The sequence below is a fragment of the Canis lupus genome, chromosome 29, assembly GCF_048164855.1.
Source record: "Canis lupus baileyi chromosome 29, mCanLup2.hap1, whole genome shotgun sequence".
NCBI lineage: Eukaryota > Metazoa > Chordata > Mammalia > Carnivora > Canidae > Canis > Canis lupus.
Window position 1 is genome coordinate 34,487,658 of NC_132866.1, and position 11,606 is coordinate 34,499,263.

Sequence of the window (11,606 nt, forward strand, 5' to 3'; positions counted from 1 at the left end):
TAGGTGACATGCAGCTCCAGCTTGTCTGCCTCTCTTCCCTGCTGGTATCTAAATCACCATCTGTAAGTGAGCAAACATATCATTACTACTCTGAGAAATCTTTGGGACTCTTAGACTAAGTACTAAACCCTGTATATGCTCAGTCACATTGATGGCTGACAAAGTAATTGTTAAATCATAAAGCTTGATCATCCCTTCATAACTCTGATGAGATATTTGATCAGCATATCTGAGTTAGTCCTAGCTCTTTTCCACTATTCCAATGTGGTGTCCTTAGACAAGTCCTCTCACTTTCCTCATCTATACAGTGAGGTTATTTAGGCTAAGTTATCTCCAAGCATTGTACACATTTCTGTAAATTAGTGAAATGATCTTTAGTGTGGGTGTTGGTAAACAATATTGAGAATAAAATGCTAAATAGAAATGCAAGATAAGGGAACCTGGGTGGCTCAGGGGTTGAGTGTCTGCCTTTGGCCCAGGTGATCCCAGGATGGAGTCCCATATCAGGTTCCCTGCGGGAGCCTGCTTCTCCCTCTGCCTATGTCTCTGCCTCTCTCTCTTTGTCTATGATAAATAAATAAATAAAATCTTAAAAAATAAAAAAAGAAAAGAAAAAGGGCAGCCCCAGTGGTGCAGTGGTTTAGCGCTGCCTGCAGCCCAGGGTGTGATCCTGGAGACCCTGGATCGAGTCCCACGTCGGGCTCCCTGCATGGAGCCTGCTTCTCCCTCTGCCTGTGTCTCTGCCTCTCTCTCTCTCTCTCTCTCTCTCTGTGTCTCTATGAATACATAAATAAAATCTCAAAATAAAATAAAATAAAAAATAAAGAAAAAGAAATGCAAGATAATAAAGACACAACTAGTAATTTTAAAAGAATTGTTTTTGCGTATTTATTAAAATGTAAGTGGTATTTCCATTGAAGTTCCTAACTACATTAGCTAGTTCTAAACTAGTACATACAGTCGCTTGTACATTGTATTTTTTTTTAAAGATTTTATTTATTGGGATCCCTGGGTGGCGCAGCGGTTTGGCGCCTGCCTTTGGCCCAGGGCGCGATCCTGGAGACCTGAGATCGAATCCCACATCGGGCTCCCGGTGCATGGAGCCTGCTTCTCCCTCTGCCTGTGTCTCTGCCTCTCTCTCTCTCTGTAACTATCATAAATAAATAAAAATTTAAAAAAATTTATTTATTTATTTATTTGACAGAGCACAAGCAGGGGGAGCAGCAGAGGGAGAGGGAGAAGCAGGCTCTCCACTGAGCAGGAAGCCTGATGTGGGGCTCAATCCCGGGACCCTGGGATTATGACCCGCGCCGAGGGGAGACACTTAACCGACTAAGTGGCCCAGGCGCCACTAACTTGTACATTGTATTAACTGTGGATCTTAGCATTAACACTTAATCATAAAATGGGTCTTCTGTAAGTTCTTTGGCCCTTAATATTTGATGAATGTTTATTGAAGGCCTGCCAAGATAAAATTGCTGTAATTTAAGGATTCCTTAGGTAAGTTAATTGACTTTCACATTCTTAATAAATGCAGTTTAGAATTGCTGAAAAACACCAACCAAATAGAACAACTTTAAAAAAAAAACAGACAAAACACTGACTTTATTAAACCCTAAATAAGTTTCTGAACCTGTTCTCTTTTTGAAACTTCCTAGGAGGATGGTTTGTGTATCAGCAGAGGAATGAAGTTCACAATAACTGTGGCATCGAGATATACTACCAGACAGACATGCAGAGCACCTCAGAGAATATGTTTCTAGAGCTCTTCTGTCAGATCATCTCTGAACCTTGCTTCAACACCCTGCGCACCAAGGAGCAGCTGGGTGAGAAGGAAGCAGGGACTACCAGGGTACCATAGACTTTGAACAGCCATTGTCCTCAGAGAACATTTTCCATATGTACAGTCCCCTTGCATGGTGCTGCGGGCTTGTTGTATTACGAAAGGCTTGTGAAAACCTTGTTTATGGGGGAACCTACTTCTAGGTAGGTTCCGCTACTTCTAATAGACAAGTAGTTAACATCTTATGGACATTAAAGCAGTTCTTAAGGAGAAAACTGTGCTTACAATACATACATGTCAATAGGACATTTTGGGTAGGAGAGGATGCTAACGGCAGATTATTTATTATGGAAGGCAAGATGGAAAGCAAGCCATCCAAAGAAGCTCAGATTTCATGAAATTTTGGGTTCCCTGAGAGCAGATATTATCTCTTATTCATCTTTGTATCCCAAGCTTGGGGCACATAGAAGGTACTTAGTGTTTGTTGAGAAAATGTTCCAGGCAGTATTTTAGGCACTGTTAAAAGTCCTGGAGATCCAAACAGGTTTAATCAATGAGAAAAGAAACCCTAGTAATGACTGGAAAGAACCAATGAAAAAGGATTTGGGTGAGTCTTTCCAGGTAATTTCATTTTTAAACAACCACCATGCTAGATGTTGGTCATGGAAAATGGGTAAGTTATAGATGGTCTGTCCTTCCCTTCAAGGAGCTCACTATCTAATCAGGAAGGCAGACCTATGGGGATCCCTGGGTGGCTCAGTGGTTTGGCGCCTGCTTTCAGCCCAGGGCGTGACCCTGGAGTCCTGGGATCGAGTCCCACATTGGGCTCCCTGCATGGAGCCTGCTTCTCCCTCTGCCTGTGCCTCTGCCTCTCTCTCTCTGTCTCTCATGAATAAATAAATAAAATCTTTGGGAAAAAAAAAAAAAAGGAAGGCAGACCTATAAAGGAACTGTTACCATGCAGTGTGGTAAATATTACTAAGAGTTTTCAGACTAAATAAAGGCCATGCTGAATATAGTGGCTTCCTCAGAAGTGGGACCCACAGACATCTCAGCTGTCAGAGGTGTGGGTCAGGGCAGAGCAGCTAAAGGACACAAGCCACAAGCTGAGTCGAAAAAAGATGTGGAAAGGAGGTAGTGTGTGAGCTGTCACAAGGTGACAGTGGAAGTGTGACCTTCTGTTACTTGGTCTCTGGAGATTTTTAGTCTGAATAGAGCTGGTCCAGGAATGGATTCACATAAGGAACTTGAATGTGAAAGGAAACAGAGCTGGAATAATGGTTAGGGGATGAAAACAAGTTTAATGTATCCTAGGGATGAAAATGACTTTAACATAGATTAAGGATGATGAGCTAGCAGTGAGGAGTTATGGGATGTGAGATTGAATAATGAAGAGGGGTTTTCCTCTTTTTTTTTTTTTTTTTTTTTTTAAGAAGAAAGAACTATCTCCCAACTTTCTATTTTTCATAGAGCTCTTTTGCTCTATCCTTAGGAACTCAGGGTATCCTGGTTGTTTATGTTTCTTCAGAGATAAATAATAAAAAGCCCCAAAGTAGTTTTAAAGCATTAAAATTGACCTGGGTCTCAGCTGGCTGGTGTTTGTTTCAGGCTATATTGTCTTCAGCGGGCCGCGTCGAGCCAACGGCATACAGGGCTTACGATTCATCATCCAGTCAGAAAAGCCACCTCACTACCTAGAAAGTAGAGTGGAAGCTTTCCTAATCACCATGGAGAAGTCCATAGAGGACATGACAGAAGAGGCTTTTCAAAAACACATTCAAGCATTAGCAATTCGTCGACTAGACAAACCAAAGAAACTGTCTGCAGAGTGTGCTAAATATTGGGGGGAAATCATCTCCCAGCAATACAATTTTGACAGAGGTAAGGCAAAATTAGGCCCCCAACATTTATGGCATATGAGTATAACATTTGAGGACCCAGAGGCCATTTTACAAAATGGTACTCATTTCGTAGGTGACATTTCAGTGCTAATTTGGTGTCAGTGCAGAGTGTAGCACTTCTAAAGAACCATTTTTTAACATAATAACAGTTTTTATTAGGAACTTTTATTTTTTTTTCTTTAAAGCTGGAGTTGGATCTACCTGTAATCTCATAATAATGCAATAATAATAAATCTAATTTCACATTATGTTTTCAATTAGTGTTGCCCCTGAGGCACTGAGCACAGATAGTTATCTATTTCCCATAACACCAAAAAAAAAAAAAAAAAAAAAAGGAAAATATGCAGATTGAACTCTCTTGAGATAAGTGCTGCCCTGGAGGCACAGGGGTTTAAACATTTGCCTGTAGGGATCTCCAAAAATGTGTCAGTGCTTTTACATTTGGGACAGCTGTGCTCCATGAGGTCTCCTGCTTATCGGCTTCTTCCACCTTTCTTCTAGAATGGAGATTAACAGTGTAGGGTGCTAAGCTGCACTGGAAGTCGGGAGTGGGGGCTGGGTTGTGTTCTCATTCTGACACCAACCAGCTGAAAATCAAGACACCTTTTTTTGGGGCCTCTGTTTCCTTACCTGTAATTTTTTTTTTTTTTTTTTTTTTTGCTGTTGGATTCACTGTTAATAGTAATAGTCCCATTTTTTGAGCACTTGCCATGTATATAGCATCATGTTGTCATTCATCATTTTCCTTAGTTCTCACTACAGCCCCTTTAAGTGGTTACTATCTCCAATTTCCAGGTGAGGAGACCAAGGCTCAGAAAAAGTGATGTGACTGGCCCAAAAATCCAGTTGCTCCTGAGTAGAAAGCCATGGTATCTTCTTACTCTTCACTTGATATTTAGTCCCTTACTACTTGCAGGAGCAGATGATCACTTAAAAATAGGGCTACCTAAGAGCACTGGAGTGAAGCATGTTGTCATGTAATGCATCCTGGGCTACTTAAGATGGAAATATTATTAAATTATTGTTTGATTGCTTTTTCAGACAATACAGAAGTTGCATATTTAAAGACACTTACCAAGGAAGATATCATCAAATTCTACAAGGTAAGGTGAATTTGTATCTTTAGATTTTGACTCATGAGCAAATATTATTTGTGCCGTGTTGTATGTTACTGCTTTGAACCTAGTGCCTTGCTTAGAGCTGTAGCCTTGGCAGCCCACCTTCTCTGAAAGTTCTTTTACCTGTGAGGCAGCAGTAGGAGCATGTGTGGCTTCTGAATGAAGACCCTGGCGGGCTAGAGCTTCTAAGCCTCAATTTTCTTATTTACAGAATAGAAATCAATAGGAGTATTAATTGAAATGAAGTAGGTGAAGTGATTGACACTTAGCATTTAATAAATGATCTCTATTGCTTTTATCTCTTCAATATTAATCCTCAGAGTTTTTAAATGTTTTAATCAAAAAGCTTTAAATCAGAATGTTTTCCTCATTGATATTATAAAGTAAATTTTAGTTGTATTTATTTATTACTTCAGACTATTTGCTTTGTGAGGTTATGTACCTATTCTCTGTAGCTTAGAAGAAAGGGTGATCATGTTTAGCTCTTTCTGGTTTCTGAGACATTCATTTAAAGCATTATTAGTTGTGGGTTTTTAAAAAGAAGGATGTCCTAATATAACTTACTCTAGTGTTTCCGCAAGCAATGAAGATCTTTTTCCTTCCCTCTACAAATTCTGTTATTCATTTGAAATCACAAATAGTACCTGATTATTGAATTTGTAAGAATAGCAGTTATAAGTCTGAGTCTTTGTCTTACAAAATCAGAGTTTCGTTACCAAGCTTAAGCTATGGCTAGAACATCATTTCTCTAGTTGTGTTCCGTGGTACACTAGTGTTCCACAAGATATTAGTAAGAGCACCTACAAAAAAGGGCTTATAACCATGTAAGTTTGGGAATGACTACACTCTTTATTCTTGTTTTTGGAGAATCACAGAGTGTGTTAGCATTTTAAAAGTTCTAAGAAACCGGGCAGCCCAGGTGGCTCAGCCGTTTAGCGCCACCTTCAGCCCAGGGTGTGATCCTGGAGACCCAGGATCCTGGCATGGAGCCTGCTTCTCCCTCTGCCTGTGTCTCTGCCTCTCTCTCTCTCTCTCTCTGTATGTGTGTGTGTCTCTCATAAATAAAATCTTTAAAAAAAAAAAAAGTTCTAAGAAACCCACAGTAAAGATATCTTTAACCTAGCATTTAATTTTGACTGACAAAACTTCTGTTTTAAAAAAAAATTGTTTATTTATTTGAGAGGGAGTGAGTGAGCAAGCGAGCATGAGCCAGGGGAAGGGCAGAAGGAGAGAATCCCACGCTGACTAAGCACAGGGCCCAATACAGGGCTCAGTCCCACAATCCTGAGATTATGACCTGAGCTGAAACCCAAGTTGGACACTTAACCAACTGAGCCACCCAGGCACCCCCTGACTAATGTAACTTCCTAAAGTGATTCATCATGGATCCTCCTACCACCCAAAATACCTATGAATATCTCTCGAGACTCCAGTGTTCCTTAAAATACAGTTTGCATGAAAATGCAGTTTGTTTATTGGTTGGTTTCTGTTTAGAAAGATGGAGATTGTCCAGAGTTGGTTGGGAAATTGAGAATAATCTGAAACTGAAGAGGGTATTATACTCACTGGTAAAGGTTGATAAGAGAGCAGTGAAAGATTGGGTGAAAAGGGATCATGAATAGATCTTTAGAAGCAAACTTTTTACTCAATAAGTAAGACAGTCTCAGATAAGCACTACGTGTTCTTGGAGGCAGACCTGGGCTGAGCCCCTAAAAGGCTGGAGAGGCCAGTAAGGGCCTGGGGGAGAATCTGGGCTGTCCTGCCAGCTAGAGGGAGCCACGGGCACGTTTATTGTGCAGCATCATCAGGGTTTCCATTGCATCTGCAGGACTGGGCTTAGAATAGCTGTTCCCTAGACAGTTATGGAGCTGATGTGGCTTTGCCAGTGATCTCTCCCTCTCAGGGTATGGTCAGGGAGAAGCTTCATCACAACTTGTTTTTTCCCTTTGGAAATGACAGCATTAAGGAAAAGGTCAAGAGACACTTTCCCACAGAATTCACCAACTCAGCAGGCATGGTGTTCATGGTAGGACCTAGGGAAGTCCTTCAAAGCAACCTGGTGGAGTGGAGAGAACAAGCTTGCTTTTCATGCCATCACTGTGAGCTGTATGACTTTAGCAAGTCATCATGCCTCCCTGTGTCTTAGAGTCTGTATCTCTGAAATCACATCATCATGATACTTAGCTTACAGAGAATCAAGTGTGCTAATGCAAGAGAGTGCCTGATGCAAGGTGGGACTTGATAAATGTTAGTTTCCTTTCTCTTTTGGTGGATGATGAACCCTGGTACTGCCCTCGTATAGAATCTAAGAAGGTTCTTAGAGGAGCAGGTTGTGCTTGCCCCTTGACTAAGCTCAGGCCATTGCCTCCGTAGTCACTAAACATCACGAGGTGTAGCCCTGTATCACCCCCTGATGAATACTAGACTAGGCTTTCAGTCCTGGCCAAGATACTTATTAACCATAGGAATTTGAGTACATCATTTAATCTCTGTGGACTCCATTTTCTTATTTGTAAGATGGGGTTAATAATAATTCTTGCCAACCTTACCTAATCTTTGTGGAGTTTAAATGAAGTACTCTTAAGTGAAGAGAAACATCTTTTCTCTTTCTGGCTATGTGAGAGCTGATTGTTTACATTTGTAAAAGAGTACTTCATTTAAGTTCCTTGGTGGGGCAGAAGGGTGACCCTGCTGTTCTTTCTCCCTAGGAAATGTTGGCAGTAGATGCCCCTAGGAGACATAAGGTATCAGTCCATGTTCTTGCCAGAGAAATGGATTCTTGTAAGTATTGAATATTGACTTTCTTTAAAGTACATTTTTAGGCACATGATGGCTGTCCCTTGCCATAGGCATATCCCTTAATAGAGCACCGGAAGGTAAAGAGGTGAAGAAGGGGACTAACAGGAGGCAGGGTCTGCTCTATCAGCAAAAATAAGGGGCAAAGGGAAGCGAGGAAGTGAAGGAGAGAGCCAATGCTAGGTGGCACAGTACCAAGCTGGTCACAGCTTTTCAAAAAAACACAGCTAGTCACTGGTAGGACATCTTTGCAGAAGCCATGTGTGAATCACTACATATGAGGAGGAAGAATAAGCCGTTTATCTGCTCAGACCTCCCATCTTCTGTCTCTGAGTGGCCAGGCTTTATCCCACAGCCATTAACTCCCTGGCCTTCTGGGTGTTTTTACTGGATACTTCCTGGTGGTCAGAGCCTCATGGTCCAGTGAGGCCAGACACAGGCCCCGGAGTTGCTGTGGGCAAGACTTTATACCACAGTAACATCATGAACCACCACTAGGGACAGTCTGGATATGAGGTAGGACAAGTAATCAAGGTCTTGGGGAGTGGGCAACCTGAGAGGACACGAGCCTCTTTGGTTTCTTAATGAGCCAAGCCCAGTTTCAATTTTTTTTTTTAAGTTGCTCTTGTATGCCAGTATTTATTAAGCAGCAAACCTTTCATTTTCTTATAGGTCCTGTGGTCGGAGAGTTCCCGTGTCAAAATGATATAAATCTGTCACAAGCACCAGCCTTGCCACAAGTAAGAAATGCAAATATCCTGTTAGGTTGCATGGTTAGAGACTTCCTACTTAAGAGGAGCTTGTTCATCAGGAAACAAGATGAGAGGTTTCAGGCCCCAAGGTGTTTGAGCCTCTAGTTTACATTCCTCTTAAAGGCCAGGTTGTCATTCTGACAGCTCCCAGGGGTCCTGTCTTTGTCATCCACAGAAAGACTTGTCCTCTGACCTTGTTTGCCTTTGCTTCTAGTTTGAATAGTTATGTTATTTTGCAGTCCCGTTATCTCCAGTCATGTCTGTACCTAGCCCTTCCGCAGTGCCAGCGTATTTTAATCATCTGGAAAGATGGCATTTACTGGCAGGAGGAGGAAACTCGCGGTGTGACCAGGCCTTTGCTAAGTAGGCACACCAGCCTCTGCATCCTGCTGAAGACTTGGTGTATGCCAGCCCTTGTGTCATAACCCTTGTATGTCCAGAGGAAAGCCACAATCTTCTTTATGACCCTGGATCCCACTGGGGACACTCATCATAGATCTGCATAGACCCTCTAGTCCTATTGATCCAGGAAATCAGATCATAATATGTGGGGTAGAAACTAGTGTGTATGTTTAAAAAAAGAAAAAGTTGATGTCTTATTAAGTCTGCTTTTTTTTTTTAGACCATAAACACTAAGAGAACTTTTTTTCTTTGCAGCCTGAAGTGATTCAGAACATGACTGAATTCAAGCGAGGTTTGCCACTGTTTCCCCTTGTGAAACCACATATTAACTTCATGGCTGCAAAACTCTGAGGATTCCTCAAGGATGGGAAAGTGCAAGTGGATGCATCCCTGAGTCTTCCAGGGGCTAGGAAAACAACCTTGCCACTTTAGTAGTTTCTGGTTCACTATTTAGAGAGACAAACAGGAAAAAAAAAACAGGAATTATCATATGTCATTATGTAGAAATATTAAAAATCCAAAGTAATTAAATTACAGAATCTTAATAGATGTAGAATATTTTTTAATACATGCCTCTTAAATATTTTAAAATTTTTCTTTTCATTACTAAGAGAAATTTCCCTTATATAACAGTACTTAAAATGATGAATGATATTCCTATAGATTCTTCCTTCCCTATTCTGTAAAATAGTCACTTGTCAGAAGACAGTATGTTAGTTTTTTTTCCTAAAAGCCTCCTGGGTTGACAGAAAAGGCTTTAAAACCTTTAAAAAGGTAAAACCTTTTTAAAAACTGATTCTCAAATTTGCTTTCTATTTGGTGGTTTCATGTAAATCAATGGAGAGCATTAACATTTGGCAGAAAATGAACAAAGCAGAATAATTTTCTTTTATTAGTAAAATTGCTGATTATATAAGGCATGGTTTTAATCTTTTTATAAAACTTGAACATGTTTTTTATTCGAACTAGTAAAATGCTGGAAAACCCTAGAACACCCTACTTATTTACAATGCTAGAAATACAGACTTATCTTACATCAATTTTGTCTCAAACTGAATTTCTCAGGATTACTGTGATTTGTTTATTTCTGATTGAATTATATTGACATTCTTATTCATAGTTGGTTTGCAGTGTTCCATCAGTTTTACCTTTTCCCATAATAACATTTATTGTATTTATTTAATGAGTACAAATAGGGTGAACTTCAGAGCCCACTGAGTGTGTGACATGCTTTTCCAACATCAGCTATTATATAAATACTTGTAACTTTTTACTACAATGATATGGCAGTCCGTATATGAACCAAAATATTTGCCCCATTATGAATTTAAAGGACAAGTACAAAGCAGCCTTTTTGAAGGTATTAAAAAAATAAAGCCTTGATTCTTAAATAGTGTGATCTCCAGAAGACTCTCAAATCCCTTTTTGCTACCAGTCTAATATTGCCTTAAATGTTAAGTTATTTTTTGAATATATAAATATAAACATACAAACACAGATAAAGACTGGAGTAGACTTTTAAAAACTATTTTTTTCATGAAATACTATTTTAGATGAAATTGTTATTGTAGATTTAACAGCTGTTTTGAAATATTTACTGTTATTAAAACTTGCTTCAGGAGAAATTGTGAATATACTTCCACAGACAGGCACTAGTAACAGTAAGTGGCCCCATTGTCCACTAACTCAGGCAAAGGAAAGAATGGCATTTTCAGATGACATCTTACCTCTACATGAGTTGATTTGCCAGGACTTCTGTCTGTAGAGTCATGTCTTTTCATATCTTTAGTTTTCACATTTGCCATTTCCCAGATAATCTACATTTGGGGCAAGAGTGATATAATCACAACCGTGGAGGCTGCTTTCGAAAGCAGGGCTCCATTTCTACTGTCAGATAAATGTGGTGCTGTAACTTGTCTTTTGACCCCTACCTTCAGGAGCTTCCTTGTAGGAAGCCTATGTTTGTCCATCAGAAGGTACGTGAGTCATCACTGCCTTCTGGTTTTATGCATTTGTAGACTATGCAGCTTTTCATCAGACTGCAAATGTATATAAGAGGGATCTCAAATTAGTCCTGAGTGTTTAAATCCACCACTGGAAGAGTAAATAATCCATCTACCTTTTCAGTGGAAAATTATGTGCTATTGAGTAATTTTTAGCTCTTTTTAAAAAATTGATGAAATTAACAGTGTCATGTTTATGAGAAAGTCACATGAAGAAATCTGAAAGGAAGGAATCTCATGTAGTCATCCAGGAACCTATGATTGTTGTTTAGTTTGTTCCAGCATTGTCTGGGTTCCAGACTGGATCTACTGTTGGATCACTCGAGCGTACTAATGGACTCGTTGAAATGAGTCCAAGCTGCAGTCCATGAGCAATAACAGACTACCCCGGATACTGCTATTTACTCAGTGCTTAGTAAATGAGATCTGTGGAAAACAAACTAAGTGATTAGTTACTTAGGACTTTTTAAAAAAAGTCTTTTTGACTAGTTGATGTGGCAGAGAGAGCATGTGACACAGCCAGTATGATAGAGTGCCAGGGTAATCCTGTTTACAATAAATTGCCTGAATTTAACCTCTGGAGTTTGCATTTGTATTATTTTTACAGTTTTAGTGGCCAATCTACCTCTCAACATCCCAATCTGACAATATTTCGTGCTTTTGTTACTCCTAATGCAGGAAGCAGTGACTTGATTTTTTGGGGGAAAAAAAAAATTTTTTTTTTTTAGAGTACCTGGGTGACAGTGATTTAGTCAAATGGGTCAGTTTTCTACTCGTAAGAGTAGATTGATTTTGGCAAAGGAGTCTTGGTGTGAGAGGCTGAGCTCCTTGCTGTGCATGTTGTCACTGAC

The 11,606-nt window shown here is 39.9% G+C and overlaps 1 protein-coding gene across 11 annotated transcripts in view; it reads left to right on the forward strand.

Moving 5' to 3' along the window:
* Positions 1–11,329, forward strand: part of IDE (insulin degrading enzyme) — a 139,511-nt gene extending 128,182 nt beyond the window's left edge. For all 11 annotated transcript variants that reach the window (XM_072806111.1, XM_072806112.1, XM_072806109.1 and 8 more), the window contains 6 exons: positions 1,659–1,826; positions 3,392–3,664; positions 4,726–4,787; positions 7,511–7,583; positions 8,271–8,338; positions 9,008–11,329. In XM_072806111.1, the coding sequence (XP_072662212.1) occupies positions 1,659–1,826; positions 3,392–3,664; positions 4,726–4,787; positions 7,511–7,583; positions 8,271–8,338; positions 9,008–9,103 (740 nt within the window). In that variant the 3' untranslated portion in view covers positions 9,104–11,329. The remainder of the gene's footprint in view (positions 1–1,658; positions 1,827–3,391; positions 3,665–4,725; positions 4,788–7,510; positions 7,584–8,270; positions 8,339–9,007) is intronic.
* Positions 11,330–11,606: the final 277 nt, after the last annotated feature.